The sequence below is a fragment of the Pan paniscus genome, chromosome 9 (assembly GCF_029289425.2).
Source record: "Pan paniscus chromosome 9, NHGRI_mPanPan1-v2.0_pri, whole genome shotgun sequence".
Classification (NCBI taxonomy): Eukaryota; Metazoa; Chordata; class Mammalia; order Primates; family Hominidae; genus Pan; species Pan paniscus.
Genome location: NC_073258.2, coordinates 18,543,970 through 18,562,274, shown reverse-complemented (window position 1 = coordinate 18,562,274; position 18,305 = coordinate 18,543,970). Strand labels below are relative to the sequence as shown.

The following is an 18,305-nucleotide window of genomic DNA, read 5'->3' as shown; positions in this document are numbered from 1 at the left end:
AGATAATCTTGAAAGAAGTTTTATTTTCATAATACACTGATGAGATATATTTGGCAGCACCTATTTTACCCAGGAATCATTATTAAGGTCAACATTGTGAATGAAAAGAACATGCTATTTATCCAGCTATATTTAACTATAAAAGAACAATAAAAGAAACAGCAGTTTTTGGAATCAATATGAAATTTCCATTTTCCATTTTCCCTCTATAGACTCACAATATGAGTGGGATCTGTGTTACTTGCCTGTTACCTGATCATATATACTCAGCATTGTAATTCAGGAAACTATGAACTATCTATGATTATATAAAAACATAATATCCCTGTCGGTCAGTTTCATTGGAATTGAAGGTTTTTTTAAGCACCTGTTTTCATTAAAGTCTCAGTAGTTGCAACAGCCACACCCACTAGGATGTCCTGATAGCTACAGACAACACAGAAAAAACATGACTGAACTGGACTCTCTAGTTTGCTGATCAAATGATTTGGGGGTAGGGATGTGTTTCATGACAGACCTGGAATGGGGAATTCGTAGAGGAGCCAAAATGGGGCACTAAAAAGCCAGAGGATGTTGGGCGTGGTGGCTCCTGCCTGTAATCCCACCACTTTGGGAGGACAAGGTGGGCAGATCACCTGAGGTCAGGAGTTCAAGACCAGCCTGTGAAACATGGTGAAACCCCATCTCTACTAAATATACAAAAATTAGCCAGGCGTGGTGGCAGGCACCTGTAGTTCCAGCTACTTGGGAGGCTGAGGCAGGAGAATCACTTGAACCCAGGAGGTGGAGGCTGCGGTGAGCTGAGATCACACCACTGCACTCCAGCCTGGGTAACAGAGTGAGACTCCATCTCAAAAAAAAAAAAAAAAAAAAAGAAGAAGAAGAAGACAGAGGACCAGTCAAATCAGTCTGTTGGGGAAGCCAAATTTCTACCATTTGAGAGTCCAAGTCCAGAGGTCCAGTGGAATGAAAATTAGGAATCAAGGTAGAAGTCTGAGCACCAGTGAACTTGGAGGGAACAAGATCAGAGTAAGAAAAAAAAAGAGTATGACAGTGAGTATGGAAGAGGAGAGTAAATTAGATGACTACAAGCTGTGTTGGATATTTGTGACTTGGACTGAAAGGTCACAGGACATTGTACTAGTCGCTGGGATATTTTAAAGAAAATAGAGTGTCATAGATAATTCCCTAGATAAGTGCTTTCACTTTAGTAAACATTATATTTAGGAAATATTATATTCCAACAAAATAAAACATCCTTAAAAATAGATTATAAGGAAAATCTCAGCTACATTGTCTGTTGGGTAAAGTAATTTTGAGAAGGTAGGACATTCAGGAGTTCCATTCTCCATTTATCATAGTGGTTAAGAGGACAGAATCTGTTGCCAGACTTTCTGATTTTGAATCTCAGATATATGATTTAATAGCTAAGGATTTGGGCAAGCTGCGTTACCTTTGCGTGCTTCAGTTTCCTTGTCTTTAAAGTGGAGGTAACAATATGACCTACTTCATAGGACTGTTGTGAGGAATAGATGACTTAATATATAAAGCTTTTCCCAGTGCAAAGCAATCGTAGTATAAGTTTAAGCTATTATTATTGTATGAAGGGGCATAGTGGGCTAGAGCAGAGATTCCCTTGATTTCCTCTAGGCAAATTGTAAATACACCCTAGAAATGGGCACAGTATGTGGTGTGTTTGTATGGGCAACTGTCCCAAGCCTTAGTTGTATCTGGGAGGTTTCTCAAATCATGCTAGACTCACTTCCTAGACTTCTCCACATACCTTTCTCTTGGCTAGAACCTGACAGCCTCAGCCTACGGATACACTGCACCCGGGGCAGCAGCACACTGGACTCCTGCAAATATTTGAGTGTATTTCTCATACTTTCATGGGTGTTGTAAATATTGTATCTGGAATGCTGGAGAATGCTGGAGAATGCCAGAGAATGTCGGAGTCTGCATAATTACTGTATTTGGGCCTGAAACCAGGAAGCCATATGCTATTTGGGAAGAGAAGGGTTGGGGAATAAGCATACAGAGAATCTGGTCTGCCAGGCTTGCTGCTAATTTCTAGAGTAATTCAGACATGTCACTTAATGTCAAGATCTGTTTTCACATCCATAAGATGTCAAAGTTCAATTTATTGACCTCTTTGGTTGTCTGATTGCTAGCCAAGCTTTTTGCCTTATTTTGTAAACAAAGCCTTAACTGAGAAGTTGTATATTTCTTCATTCCTTTTAGTTGTATATCTCTTAGCTGTAAATAGCATTAGGATTCTTGGTACCTCAGAACATTGCTCCTAACTTTTAGAAATTCCCTAACTATGTATTCTAAGTGTGAGATGAGGGAAGATACCTCTTTCTTAGACTCTAGACTCGCTTGGATTAAAAATCAGAGGATGTGAATTCAAATTCAATTAAATGCTCTATGACTTGGTCAAATTACTTTCTGTCTCAATAGCTTAGTTTTTCATCTGTGAAATGAAAATAACAATGTAACTTTTTGGAAGAGGATTAAGATAACAAGAATTTTTAAGAAAATGCCTTGTTAATAAAGTTTATTTTTCTTACTCCTTCCCTTCCTCTCCTAACGCTCATGGAGCTTCTAGAGAAAGAGCCAATCCTGCAATACTTGGTGGTGATATTGACACAAATGATTTAATTGTTTTTCCCCTTTAAAGGACAAAAGAATTTCATGTTTCTGAAAGGCCAGAAATTACTATTTTTATGTGTAGGTTATGGAGATGTAGCCAGTGACTGGCAGTCACCCACAGAGAACAGTAATGTAAAGACAGTCTGTCTTATATTGAAGGAGAGATGTTTCAGAATACCTTCGTTTCCAGATCCAAAAAGGATGGGCTTATAAAGCACAATGGGCTAAAAGCCCAGCTGTGAGGTTGGGAGCCTAGATGGCAGGATTCCATGGATTGTTCTTGCTCTGTTAGGATTTGCGACATGAATAGACCTCAGTTGATCCAGGAATAGACTTCCTTTTGCAGCCAGGAAGAGGGGAAGTAGGAGACTTGAGTGTGCCTGGTATAGGAGAGTTTGATCTTAATTTAGGAAATACCTGGGTATTTTTGCCTTGTTTGTACACTGTAGATTCTAATGACATTTTAAAGGTGAATATCAAGAAGGAAATTCTCATACATTCAGTGAAAAAGAAAACAACAACAACGGTAACAAACAGCCTATACCTCAACTCATGAGGCACACTTCCTGTGAAGTGGTCCCTAAGTGATTCCTAAGAGCACAATTGCTGCATTTATTAAACTTTTTATTTACTGAGGAATGGACAGTAGCATATGGGAGCAATGACAATAGCTGACTGATGAGAAAACAAAGAAATTCCAGTATTCTGCTGTTTTGAAAAAAGTCATTCAGAATTTAGTCATATTGGTTCAGCTGTTGTAACCAAAGACTGATAAGATAATAGAGGTCTTTGTGGTGGTTTTGTACTGAAATCCTTTATCTTTATGATGCACTAGGGCCGTTTAGTGTGGAAAGCTTTTAAAACTGCTGTTGGATTCAGAACTCAAATTAGCTGCTGGTATGCTGGGACAGGGGTTCCTTTCTCAGGCAGTCACCACAAAGTAACTTTTATCAGGGGACCTTCTGATAGACTGTTAGTCTCTTCAGCTTACCCTGTTTATTTTTTGTTGACTTTTTGTTGCTATGTTTTATGACATTTAAAAGAAGGCTGTATCCAAAAAGGCCAATGCTAAATGATGGACTGAGCTTGTGAAGTGGAGACATCACAGTCCATCAGATGTGTGAGGAGGCTGCAGTGTAAAGATGCAGCAGTTTTCCCAGGTTATCTGTGGGTAGAAAAGAGCAATGCAGCTTTCTTTTATGACTAGCATTGTTATTTTGGCTTTCTTCTAAAACGATATCCATTAAAAAAATTAGAACTGACCAGGGAATTGATTCTTAAGAGCTTTTGTTTTCAACTTAATTTACAATCTTTCTGGATTGTTGGCTGAGTTCCTTGATTGATGTTGCTTTGGAATTACTGTTAAGTGCTTTAATCTTTCTAGGATTTATGTGAAAAAGGGTATCTTCATCAGAACTCCACTCCAGTGTCAGTGCCACCCCTACCCACTACTCTAAACACAGACATTTGTTAGTTATCCAGGTTTCTTATAATTTCATTAAGTCCGATTAAGTTTATTAATGTGTGCATTGATCTAATACAGGAGAATGTCTAGGTTTAAATCTCATTTTAAATTCCCTGGGACATGTTTCTAGAGAATGCCATTTGTTGACTATTTATTTTATTTGGCTTGGTATGTTAACACCATTGCCCTTCATTTATTTTTATTTTTTTTTAAAGACAGGATCTCACCCTGTCGCCCAGACTGGGGTGCAGCGATGCAATCATAGCTCACTGCAGCATCAACCTCCTGGTCTCAAGAGATGCTGCCACCTTAGCCTCCCAAATTGCTAGGATTGCAATTGTGAGCCACCTTGCCTAGCCCATTTTATTAGAGATAGAAAGGATGTGGAGAAATGCACAAAATTTAATTTAGCTGTTCTCGTACTCATTTTCTCTCTTTTCCTCTCTTAACTCTTTTTCTCTTTCTCCGTTGCTGTGTTGTTTCTAGATTTTCTCATTAGAAAAACTTAGTTGTCATCACATAGTGGTGACTCCCTTTCAGAGAATATCTATTTAATGAATGACCTGTTTAAGATTTTTATATTGTAAAAGTTCTAGGTATGGGAATACTGTGGAAGAGGTGAGGTAAATCTCCATTTAGTAAAGTGCCCTGCAAGTTGCCTGCCTTATCCAGATCTGGTCTTCAGTGACTTCCCAATGACCAGTCTTATTTCTAGCACCACTGATTTTGATTATATATATTTCATAAGGGCAAAATTAGCAGACTGTCGTGCTAACTTTTGTGAACTGATGTAAAAAAAGGCTTTTAAATACATTTTAAACTTAATTTTTTATTTTAATTTTTCATGCTATATCAATAAGAGAATTGTCTTATTTATCTCATTTTGCCTAAATTCTCATCTGTTTTGAATCTTCTCTGTGGCTTTGGGCCTGGGGACAGGTAGTAATAGTTTGTAAAGTTAAAAAAAAATAGTACAGTTCAGTTATTTTTTTTCAAGTTCTTCAGATTGTGACCAAAAAAGGCTAGAGGGCTGATTTTGAAACTGTTATAATGAAAGATGGTATTTGAAAACTTTTGATGGGGGAAATTGTCATCATATTTATATTTTGAAAAGTGTTTCCTTATTTACGCATTATTGACTTCCTATTGAGACTCAAAATTTTAAGTACAACTGGTAAAGAATTCAATGGATCAAATTCAGTAAATCTGAAGTCACTGGAATAAAGGCCCCTAAGAAAAAAAAATGTGTCAATTTTAAAGGTCTTTCCTAACTGAAGACCATTTTGTGATAGAGCCAAAGGTTAATAAAATCAGTAGTGAATGTAGCAATTTTACAGATAAGCTATTCACAACAAGTGTAGTTACTTGAATAAAAAGCTAATTCAGTTCTAAAATGCCACATGCAGTAGCAGTGAATAGCTGCTTTTAGGTGCTTTCTGGAGGAGGATAAAATACAGAATCACGGCACTCTTCTCTTCCAGCGTCCCTGGCTGCCTGTAAATTGCTGTGAATGGGGCTGTGGGCTGACAGGCTCTATTAAGACAAACTGCCTTTCTCATCGGAGAGATAAAATAAATCAGGTGTTTAGTCAAATTAAAATACTTCAGCTGGAGCAGGCCCTGGGGAGCACTGATCCACCTGACTAATCTGAGAGAAACTCAAGACAGATGTGGTTTGGGGATAAAGACGACCCCATGGAACAAAAAAAAAAAAAAAAAAAAAGAAAAAAGAAAAAAAAAAACCCTGCTGCACTGTCTTTGGAGTTGGAGAACAGATACAGTTTATAGTAGAGAGTGTCAGGCGCACACTGTGTGATGTTGGATAAAAGGCATGCTGACTTGTAGAGAAGCTGTGTACAGAAGTGTTTTTGCTGGTTCCCTTTTTGTGGTTTGTGAAACTACCTCTGTTTTTATGTGGGAGCTGGGCAGAAGACTATTTTCTGGCAGTGCTTTTTAGAGAATCATTTTAAGATAGCTTGAAGGACATGAAACAGATGATGTTAGGTAGCTCCTGATGACCTCTGCTGGCCTGGGCAGATCATCAGAAGTTGGTTTACTTTTTTTCCAAGTTGATTTTTTCAAACCTCCAAACATGATTTAGGACATGATTTTTCTTTTCTTTCTTTTTGAGAGATAGTCTCTTCCACCCAGGCTGGAGTGCAGTGGCGCAATCATGGCTCACTGCAGTCTTGAACTCCTGGGCTCGAGCAATGCTCCTGCCTCAGCCTCCTGTGTAGCTGGGACTACAGGTGTGTGCTACTATGCTTAGCTTATTTTTTACAAAAAAAATTTTGGAGAGACAGGTTCTTACTATGTTGCCCATGTAGTTCTCAAACTCTGGGCTTCAAGCGATCCCCCCACCTCGGCCTCTCAAAGTGTTGGGATTACAGGCATGAGCCTCTGCGCCTGGCCAATATACTATTTTCTATATAGAGTTAATGCATAAGAGCATTCTAAGATCTTTTGCCATCCTTAACAAAACTTAACTATATTTTGGTTGCTCCTTTATGTCTCATCATTATCTGTTCTTTCAGCAACTCTTACAATTGTAGTTCCTTTGCCATGGCACAGTTTCATGTTTAATTTTTTTAAGATAAAAAAACTTGTATTCACAGGTTGGATGGTCAGTGTGATTTAGACTTGATGTTATTTTTATTACAGTGGCATGAACACATGCTGTTAATTAAAACAGGAAAATCTGCATTATAGGTCTTAAATGCTTGGCTTCAAACCATTATACCCGAACAAATACAGTGGGTACAGAACAGAAAAATGCATCCCCCTCCCACTGCCACGCACACACACAAATTAATCTGCACATTTTGAATATAAGCTATTGTATGGTGTTTTTTCCCTAATTTGAGCCCCAAGGGCTACTTGGCTATATATATGATCCCCAATACAGGGGGAATTTCAGACTTGTTACACTACTATGCTTCACTCCAACTTCATTTTTAATGCCACTATTCAAAATATATACATTAAAAAATCTGAGGATGCTCAAGTTCCTTATGTAAAATGGCCTGGTATTTGCATATAACCCATGCACATTCTTTCACATACTTCATATCATCTGTGGATTACTTATAACACCTAATACAATGTAAATGCTGTGTGAATAGTTGTTATATTGTGTTGTTTTATTTGTGTTATTTTTTATTGTGTTGTTATTATTTTAAAAATATTTTCAGTTCGAGATTGGCTGAGTCTGTGCTTGGTTGAATAAGTGGATGTGCAACCTATAGATAGCGGGGGTTGACTGTATGTATTCCTCAAGTTTAAGGAAAAAATAGTGACAGCCTTATATGAGTGTTTAAATTCTCATTTTAAAAATACTGCTTTCTGCATTTTCTTCTTAAACGTGTATCTTTTAAGTCCAAAGAAAAAATTTAGATGCCACTGACTGTTTACAATTGGATTCAGCTAAATGGTGTTATTCCATAAATTCAGGTATACTTATATATATCTATTAACCCTGGAAGCACCAATGCATTTATACATCTTTTGGCTTCACTGTGAACAGAAGAGGCTAAGAAGTCACTTAGGTATTATCTTTAGCCTCTCTGTGCCTATGCAGAGGAGAAAGGGGAATAAGTTGAAGATGGTTGAAAGATTGTTTAAGATGGAAGAAGAGAAAAATTTCCAGTATTTGTTGGGGAATCTAAATACTAGATCCAACTCTGGTATTGGTCCTTGCCCAAAATTTCCTGTGTAAGCTCTTCTTTATTAACAAAAAATTATAGTACAGTAACTATCACTATATCCAATAAACCTTCTCTTAACTTATATCATATAGACAGGTATTACAATACAATTACACGTATGTTAGAATATTGCACAAAATATAATAATAAAATATGTATACATCCCATTTATCTCATGTCTTTCCAATCTATTCACCACACTGCAACCAAAATGACCATATCACTCATTTCTTAAAATACTTTAGTGATTAGGAATCATTCTTAGAATAAATAGGTAGATCATCACACATGGTCTATAAGGGGCTGAATGGTATGCCCTCTTACTAGCTCTCTAGCCTAATCTAATGCTCTATTCCTGTTTATTTTCCTTGCTCAAGTTTCACTAACTTCTTTCAATTTCTGGAACACACCAAACTGCCCCCCATCCCCAACATATGTGTACACACACACACACACATGCACACACACATGACCTTTGCCTATAGCGTTTTCTTTTTTGGAAAAGCTCCTTGACCACCAACCACTCTCTTGCAACCCTTTCTTCAGTTGTAGTTTCCTTGTCATTGCAATTTCACGTTTTCTGGAAAGCTCCTTCAAACCATGCTCCAACTCTTCGTCTAGTTAACTCCTATTTATCCTTCTGTTAATTTGTTGCTTTTTCAGATTACTTTCCCTGAACTTGGGCACCCAAATTTGGTTAAACTCCCACAGAACATTTGTCTTATTTGTACTCCTATGTAGTTGTAGTTTACATTTACATGTTTGATTACATGATTAAGGTGTCTCTTCAATTTTTTGTTTGTTTGTTTTTGAAATGGAGTCTCACTCCTACACCCAGGCTGGAGTGCAGTGGCATGGCCTTGGCTCACTGCAACCTCTGCTTCCCAGGTTCAAGCTATTCTCCTGCCTCAGCCTCCCAAGTAGCTGGGACTACAGGTACCCACCCCTATGCCCAGCTAATTTTTGTATTTTTAGTAGAGACGGGGATTCACCATATTGGTCAGGCTGGTCTTGAACTCCTGACCTAAGGCGAGCCACCTGCCTCGGCCTCCCAAAGTGCTAGGATACAAACATGAGCCACCGTGCCCAGCCTATCTCTTCAAATTTTGAACTACAAAATGCCTAAGAATAGGGACTGTGTCTGCTTCTACTTGCCATGCTGTCCTTAGTTCTTGTTATAGTACCTGACACATAGTTGCAATTCAGAAAATGTTTATTGAATTAAAAATTTATTCAATATGTAAATTTAAAAAATATCGTTCTTGTGTTGTATTTTCTCATTCCTGTATGTATTAACAAATACATTAGTTGAACTTTTTGTCCTTTTCAAGAGATCTTATGGATCTTATGATTCTTTTTGGGAACCTACTTTTGTATTTTGGAAGTTCTGGATCAATAAATTCTTCCTTTTACCAAGATGAAATTCCCATTGCTGAAGTAAAAACCCATTTTCTTTTAATAAATTCCAGGATCTAGAAGGAGTAGCTGGCGACTAGCCTTGATACAGTATTTGTTTCCTTATCAGTGGAATACACTTTCTAACAACTTTATTTTTCCTTTAATTTTGATTTTAGGCCATCATTGAGCTCAGTAAATCTGAGGATATAAGAGATACTGACAGCTTTTCTTTTTTTTTTTTTTTTGGACCTGAGTTGACATTAAGAATCCCACGATAGTCCTAAATGTGGTAGCTTCTCTGTTGATGTCAGTCCTACCTTTCAGAAATCATATACTAACAAGTGCTAGCCTGCATCCTCTGAAGTTTCTCTTTCTCCTTTGGGCTACTTTAAAAATAAGGCCACTCATAATTAAAATATTTTCTCGTATTGTAATGGTGCTTTCTTAGTAGGAATGAGGGGGTTTCATAAGGAGGTTGGAAGTCTCTCCTTCTGCACACACAAAAATTGGCAATCTTTGTCCCCTTTGACAGCTGGTGGCATTTTTCTGAAAAGCTTTCAAATCACAGATCATTTCTTCATAATGAAATCTGTGGTTCAGATACAGTGGGTTGAAATTCTTATGCTGCGGTAAAATGCTCTAATTTAGATTCACAAAAGGATTCTGTACCGTTTACTTAGGAGAGCTGTGCAATTTGCCCATAAAAAGACTGTTCAGCACCATTAGTGCATACCATAAGTGTTCAGCGACATCATATTCATTAAACAGCATATCCTTATGCATAACCTTTTCAACCTTGAATGTGTTTTTTTCTCTTTGAAAAATGACAAATGACAAAGGGGTGATAGAGCCCCCCAAGCAACACTGTTGCCTTTACAGATGAACTTGGGAATTTTACTTGATCCTTTCTCAGGAAAAAAAAAAAAAATCACATTCAATCTTTTCTCACCTGAGGCAGTTTTAATTCTCTCTGTAGTATTCTCTCTATGGCCAAGAGATTGACTCCTAACTTTTAAACTTTAGTGACATATCTTTGTACAATAGAAAATTTTGTGAGGGCAAGGATCAGAAACTTCCTCAAGTAACTTTTATTAAACACCTACTATGTCTTAGATACTGTTAGTCACTGAGCTTAGAGGTGATTATAGAATATTAATATAATCTATAGTTTCTGATCTTTCATATTAAATATCATGGATTTCCTAGCTTAATCAGATAGATTGGGGGCAAAAAGGAGAAAATGGGGTAAGTCTGCTTTTTTTAGAGCAAGAGGGGAGAGTGAGCGAGAATTTTACCAGTGACAATACTTTCTCTTGGCAGGAACAGTGAGGAACCCTAGCATTCATTCCACTGCTGTAATTACTCTCTGGTGTTCCTGCACCCTCAATGGCCTCCAGTCATTGTCCCAGATCTTTAAATGTCTTAGGATAGTCCCTTTCTAAATTCTGCCCTCCTTTCCCTTATTCGTCCAGGTATTTCTCAAGCTTGTGAGATCTCTTCTTGCTTCCATTTTAGGTACACCTGAGAGCCTGGCAGAAAAAGAACGGCAGCTCTCCACCATGATTACCCAGCTGATCAGTTTACGGGAGCAGCTACTGGCAGCGCATGATGAACAGAAAAAACTGGCAGCCTCACAAATTGAGAAACAACGGCAGCAAATGGACCTTGCTCGCCAACAGCAAGAACAGGTGAGCCCTGCAAAAGGCACTGACGAACTGGAGATGTGGAATGTGCCAGGCTCAGAGAGTAATCAAATTGATTGGCTTATTTGTTGTAAGCTTTCCTAAAAAATAAAAATAAAAATAAGAAAAGATGGAAAAAAAAACACAAAGCCTTCTGGAAATCTAGGGTCTTCAAGAATTTTGAGGGAATATGTGTACAAAAAAGGCATCATAGCAACTGGGCATAACTAAAATGATACATTGTTTCAGGTTTGGATTTGATTAATGATTTGGGGATGCTTATTCATATAGACATCACATATAATCCCTCTGTAGCTTCACTATGAGTAAGTGACTTTTCTCTGGGCCTTATTTTCCTCCCAGAAAAACGGGGTTCTGTTCCAGAAAAACTTTGGGAATCTTTTAGCTCATTGGTGCAATGATTTTCTTCAGGTTTAAAATCCAAAGAGGTGACCATACATTTCAGTTTTCCCCAGATAGCTCTGGTATAATGCCTGTTTTCTAGAGTAATAATACCCTGCCTCCTTTTACTTGTGAAAGTTTTCTTGGTTTGGATGATACATCACATGGTCACTATTTATAGCATAGGTAAGTCATTGAATACAAATTAGTACATCGTTCCTAAAAGTATTTGACCTGATTGACTTAGAATTGAGAATGAAGAAAAAATAGCAAAGTTTAAATGTATGTCTTTTAAAAATAAATCACTTTCCCAAATGTTTTTTCTTGTCTCATAAGAGTACATTAATCTAACAATGATCCTATAGAGTAGTCCCTGATGCTTTAGATCAGACAGATCTAAATTAATGTGCAGTTTTTAGGAATCTGACATTATTACTGGAATTATCTTTTCAGTTAAATGTATTTTATAGGAGTATATAGAGCAATATATGCTCTGTTGATTTTAATGAGTTGTGATGTCTGGTATTTTATATGCTTGAATATTTGCCCACATGTAGGAATATGGACTCAGCCCCTAATGGAAAATAACATAAAGGAACACTGTAAAAAATCAGAAGTTAGAATGTCATTTAGCCATCCAGAGATGACACAGTAATTAACTATTGACACTTGTGAATAAGCTAGCACAAATTAATCTTGACACATTTGCAGACGAGTGATATCTTACAGTGAACACTTTGTAATTATATTTCAAAATGAAAATTAAATGACACTTAAAACTAGGTTGTCATGCTCAATGAAGCGAGCATGTAGCTCAACCGATTGGCAAATAAAATTCAGAATTTGAGCCACATGGCGCTTATGTACCATACTTCACTGTGTCAAACCCATACGTCTAGAGTGGATGATAGTAATTGCACTGTGGTGTTTTGGATGCATTTCTATGCAGCACTTTATCATTTAGGAGGGACCATCAATATTAGATGCCTAGTGGCATTTCACTGGTTTGCTAAGAAGAAATAAATATTCAGAGGATCCAGCATCTATACCTAGAGCTGCAGAATGAGTTGTACATTTCTGATTTGAATATCCACAAGCAGAGTGGGCCATCCCAACCTGATTAAATACTATTTCCACTTTAAGTATAAAGCTCTGACAAGGAGGAGTCTCATTTCTCACACTGTAGTCTACATTAGGGGCAGCTTTATCATGGCTTCCAGTAGGAACCAGTTGTCATCCGAAATCATAAAGCAACATTTAGAAGCAGACTGCTATGTTGTCATCTTGTGCTGAATGAAATATAATTTGGGCACTACCCCCTGCATAGGCTAAAACATCAAAAAGGCTTGGGAAGTATATAGCTTGGAACTGATTTACACTCATTTTCACTTCCAACATAACCCATTCTAGAATACTGGCTTTGGAAGTAGGAAGAAATAGGAAGAAAAGACACTCTTGACAAAAGGGCACTACTAAACAAAGTCCTTCTGAGTGCTCTCTGGCTGCTTTTCTCTCTGGCTTCCTAGGTTGGCAGTGAGTGTGTTCTCACTAAGGATCATCTCTCTGGACTTCGAGCTGTAGCAGCTCAGCTTTTGAGTCAATAGTGGCCTGATGCCTGACTCATACTTCATAGTAAACACTATTATCCTAAGGAAGCTATTTGACCTCCTGAGGGCCAGAGACAGTCATCAGTAGGGCTTGCATTAAATGGTTAACATTTCTTTTTATAGACCAGATAATGTGTTTAGATGTTGAATTTGATTGTTGGATGAAACAAGGAAATATAAAATTTGTATATAGATCCTGTACTATGAAATAAACACATTGTTCTCAAAAGGATAAATGGATAAATGTTAAATTACAGCTTAATTTGTTTTTAAAAATATTTTGTACATCACATACAGCATCAACAAAAAAAGCTAAAGATTTTTTACTTTTTGCTGTGTCCTTTGGCACTCCTTTAACAATATTTGTAAATGTATCAGTTCTGAAAATCTTTGTATCAGGAAAGGTTTTGCTAACATAGACCATATTAAGCAATAATACGAAGATTTTTCCTGTCTTTGCTTACAGATTTTACTTTTTACATCCAAATTAAGCCATGTAGAAAAATGTAGCCAGAGATTTTTCTATCTCTATTCTACAAGGATTCGATTTCTAAAATCCCATGATTTCCAGCTGACCAATGCAGATATAGGTGAATAGCTCACAAATATAATAGAAGGGGTAGTTTTCCTACAGATAAAGCAGAGAGATGGCACTTGTTTAAAAATTTTTCCTTTCATCCATCTTTCTGATTTGGCCTCTCTCATTTTATAGGAACTCTTTCACATAGAGGTGCAGTAAAAGATTGTTGTAATACCAGGAGAAATACCTGAGGTAATGGCAGAGGTGTAAGCATTTCATTTTAACTTAATGAAACTTTATTTCTGATAGATTGCGAGACAACAGCAGCAACTTCTGCAACAGCAGCACAAAATTAATCTCCTGCAGCAACAGATCCAGGTCAGTGTATTTTATTACTCTCGTCTGATTATACTTAGATACTTTCCTCCTTGAAAATGGAATTTAAAACTCTGCAGATGTACCCCTGTCTTATAAACAGCACCAATAGGGCTGTTTTCAAGGATGTTGTGCACAATTCTATAATTGAATGTAAGAAATATGGACTAGATGGTGGCCTAAGCATTATTCTCTGATGTGATATGTAAGCAAAATAATCCTTATCTTTTTTCTTTTTGCCTTTTGCCTAACGCTACCTACTGGGAACCTAATGGTCTCCCAGGTAGCATACAGATGGTATTTTTTATTGCCACTGACCACTTTCTGTTTTGTATTTTACCATGTAATAGTACTGTAGAGAGAACTTACTTTTAATTTACTTGTTAGGACTAATTGGACCAATTATGAGAAAAATCTGGAAAAAGGCTGTTAATAATTTGTTCCTTAACAAATATTAATTGTATTCCTTCTAGATGCTAAAGGGAATAGAGAGATTAATGAGTGATAGTTTGTCTTCAAGGAGCTTACAGTCTAAAAAGGAAGAAAAACTTGTTCCTGAATAATTATGACATGGTGTAGAAAATCCCTTTTTCTTATGGCAATGTAAAAATATATAGATCATAATTACAATGATCTGGGGAGGAAAGGTGATGGTCTGATTTCTGACATTCTTTTAGTTACTTGATGGTTAACTCAATGAACAGCTATTTGAGATAGGCAAGGAAAATGGTTTCCCTTTCCAAATAGAAATATAGGTGTGTGACTTCTAGAAAGCCCTAGAATAAGGAACTGGCTGTCTAGTGACTAATCCTCAGAAACACTGATCACAGAGTTATGCCTATCCTATGGTAGACTCTTGTTTCCCTTGATTATTGGAGAACCTGCTGGGATCTTGATTCAAACTAGCTGGGCCAGTGTATTCTGAATTATATTATTACTTTTCTTGAGGTTAATATCATGCCCTTCTGTATTTTAAAAAAAATCGGTAGCATGAGGTCATAGTTTACTGCAATATTCTATCTCATTGATGAATAACAAGGATTTTACCTTCGATCCTTGCTTCATTTTGTTAATCATACTCAGTGTTCCAGGTAGTTACTGCACTTAAAGTACTAATTTGGTATCTGAAGCAGTCCCTTTACCTAGCTGGCATTTTGTCCAGCTATTTTCAGTAGGAGATCTTAGCCAACTTTTTTGTTGGTTTTTGTTGTATTCAGTATTCCATATTCAAGTACACATGTTGCAAAATAAAAAGTCCAAATATAGATGAATTGTAATGTCTGGCATTTTTGACAGTCAGCCTTTACAATTAAATCTTGGAATAATTTCTCATCCTGATATCTCTTTTATGACTCATGCTGAGACCCTTAATTAAATAACTGTCCAGGTGTTCCCTTGTTCTGCCCTTATTAGAATTTTCAGTGTAGCTCCTACTGCTCAGGTCAAGATTTTTAGCCTGTGGCTTCCTACATTTTTCTGTAGATCCCTCTGTAGGAACTCAGTAGGTGTTAAATAACATGATCGTTTAGTTCTCTCTGTTTCTCCTATTTGTAAAGCAGGAATGGAGGAAGTTCCCTGAGGTGTTCTTATATCAGTTAATTATTGTTTTTACTACTGCTTTATAACTTACTTGTTTATTCTTTTCTAATATATTTTACTTCTTAGTCCAGTGCTGTTTATACTGACTGGTTGTCTTCACTGATGTTTTCCTGTGGCACTGAGAACTCCAGGTGAATAGCAACCAAATCAGTTCAGAATATTTTAATGAAATATTTTTAGTGTAGATTACTTATATATGTTTGTGTAGTTATAAATTGACTACATCTTTTTCAGAAAACTACAGAACATGATCTTAAAATATTCATTGGAATGAACATTTGGAAACATCAATTTGAAAAGATAGGAGTAATGTTTTTCAAGTTTTCTAATAGAAGTTTGATTGCTTTTAAAATGTGTGGATATTTCTTGTTGTTTAATTTTTTAATTTAAGCTAATCAGCACTTGAACTTAGCAGTATAAATTATAAAATAAAGATAGTCAATGTCAGAGTTACATTCACTTTAGAAATATAAGATTCTTTGTAATAAGAATTCAAATTTTTAAAAAAATAAGAGAAAGCAATAAGACCTGTATTTATAGTTCATTCTGTCCTGAGCTACTGCTTTATGGCATATCTTGTCAGTATTTACCTTCTACATGTGAGACCATTCAAAAAATTTTTCAAATGCTGAAAAACACGTACTCCTTACACAAAATGTATTCATCTCTGAGACTTATAAAACAGGTATTTGATATTCAGACTTTCTTTTTTTTTTTTTTTGGAAGGGGAAAGGGTAACTATATTTTCAAATATGGCTTTTGAAATTTAATCAAATTTAAGAGAGAGATTGTTGGATTAATTTTAAATGCTTTCTGAGCAAAATATGAGACTTGAGGGATGCTTCAAACATTTTTTTCTATCAAAAAAAGAAACACTTTCTCATTTGAACCCAAAACAGAACAAAGGATAAAACAAAATTATTAAAGGTGAATTAAAGATTATTAAATATATTAAAAATGAAACTTAACTTCTCTTTCAAAAGCAAATGATGAATACAGAGACAATTTGAGCAAGTTTGACACTTTTTTTTCTTTTTATATCTTGAGTCCTAGAACCTATTAGCTTACATGGTCAGCAAGATTAAATCATGGCAACTGGCTATGGGTCATGAGTATGAGGTGGTTGCATTCAAAATCGTTCCTCTAGTTTAGAATGCCGTCTTCTGAAATAGTACTGTTTTTCCCCCCAATTTGCAAGCTTTAATAGAAACAAAGGGAAGAGTGCCTAACCTCTTGTAACAACCCCACACAGACACATCTGGGTCTATTATAATGGAAACAAATGAAAATGAATGAATGGCTTCCACAAATTGAAAAACAGGATTTTTCATTAGAAATAGGAAAAGGCATGATTAAGATAGTATTGTAAAAGTTCCCATGTTTATTTTATTTGCAATTATTCAGAACTTATATGTGCAGTTAAGAACAATTTTATTTATATTTCTTCCTTGAATATATTTTTTAACATTATTTTGCCTTCGTAAATTCTAACTAAACTTTTAAATAGATTCTTCTAAAGCCATGTAAACCGTGTTGGAAAAGTAAGATGTATGATTTTGTGAACTGTTTTTATAGTTTTGATGAGTCCATTTTTACCTTTTAATAAATCAGGATAATAATTATAAATGATTATTAAAATATCACTTTAATATTAGGTCTTTTCGGAGAATGTTTGCTTTGTAAATTCAGATCCCTCTGTGCTTTGGGGAAAATGATGATTTCTCTAATTTTTTACATGTGAAGTAATTCTCCTGATATGGAGCCCAGGAAAAAAATAGATATTTTTGATATTTCCAGGACAGAAATAGCATATTTTTTACCAAGTCTATGGAAAGCAAAACTAATAGGTCATGGAATATGGATCTTTGGAGTTGGGAATATTGATTCATAGGCTGTAATTTCAAAGGAAAGATAACTGCTTCAGTAATTTCATCCTCCCCCTCCCACTCATTGAACTGTAGTATCTTAGCTAATATTTCGAAGCATTTTACTTCTGAATTATGCTAACTGGTAAACAGAATTCACTTTTAATTAATCTGACAGTTGTAAACAGATCAAAGCATGTTTACAGTATTTTAATCAATGATTAAATATAAGACAATTCTAGGCAAAACAGAAAATATTTTATAAATCCTCATTTCTTGATTTTTTTCACATATTTATTCATCTAACCTCATTTGACCAGGCCATGGTTTTGAATCTGGAGAAGATTTTTTTTATGGATCCAATATACCACATTCTTTGGTTTCTATAGCACATCAATAGGAACACATTTAACGATGGAATTTTGCAACTAGAACTGAGTCTTTGCAAAAGAATTCAGCTCATTAAAATATCTCTGTGAGAAACTTCCTTTTCCAGGGATGAATAGTATTATCCAATTATTCATGTCTCTTCAGACTCCAATTTTAGAGTTATTCAAGTGGCTTATATTGTGAGCTATATAGGCAGTGTCCTCTCCTCACATAACTAACTAAACAACGATCTCTTAAGAATGGACTGGCTGGGTGGGGTTTTATTTAGGCATTTGGCTTTCTGGGCAAGGGCCAATGATTTAGTCAATTCATACACATGTGTCTTTTTTGGGTAAAATCGTGAGACTTGAAATTTTTAGTGCCTTGTTTTCTTTATGATTAATGTGCAATATTCATTGCCCTCCCCTCATCATATAATATATGCATTAGATGGCAAACTTTATTTGTAGAAGGCCTGAACTAAATGCCATTGCTGCGTCTTTGCAAATATTCTTTGTCTTATCTGAAAACTTTTTCTTTTAAATGTTGAAATACATATTGCTTATTTTCTTTTACCCAAACCAGTGTTCATTACTTCACTGAAGTTGTACTCTGTTCTTAAGCATATATGATTATCTTTCATATACAGTGTTTTTAATTTTGATTAT

The 18,305-nt window shown here is 36.0% G+C and overlaps 1 protein-coding gene across 28 annotated transcripts in view; it reads left to right on the top strand.

Moving 5' to 3' along the window:
• SOX6 (SRY-box transcription factor 6) overlaps positions 1-18,305 on the top strand; it is a 769,230-nt gene that overhangs the window by 539,339 nt on the left and 211,586 nt on the right. For all 28 annotated transcript variants that reach the window (XM_057299104.2, XM_057299106.2, XM_055094176.2 and 25 more), the window contains 2 exons: positions 10,734-10,906; positions 13,739-13,807. In XM_057299104.2, the coding sequence (XP_057155087.1) occupies positions 10,734-10,906; positions 13,739-13,807 (242 nt within the window). The remainder of the gene's footprint in view (positions 1-10,733; positions 10,907-13,738; positions 13,808-18,305) is intronic.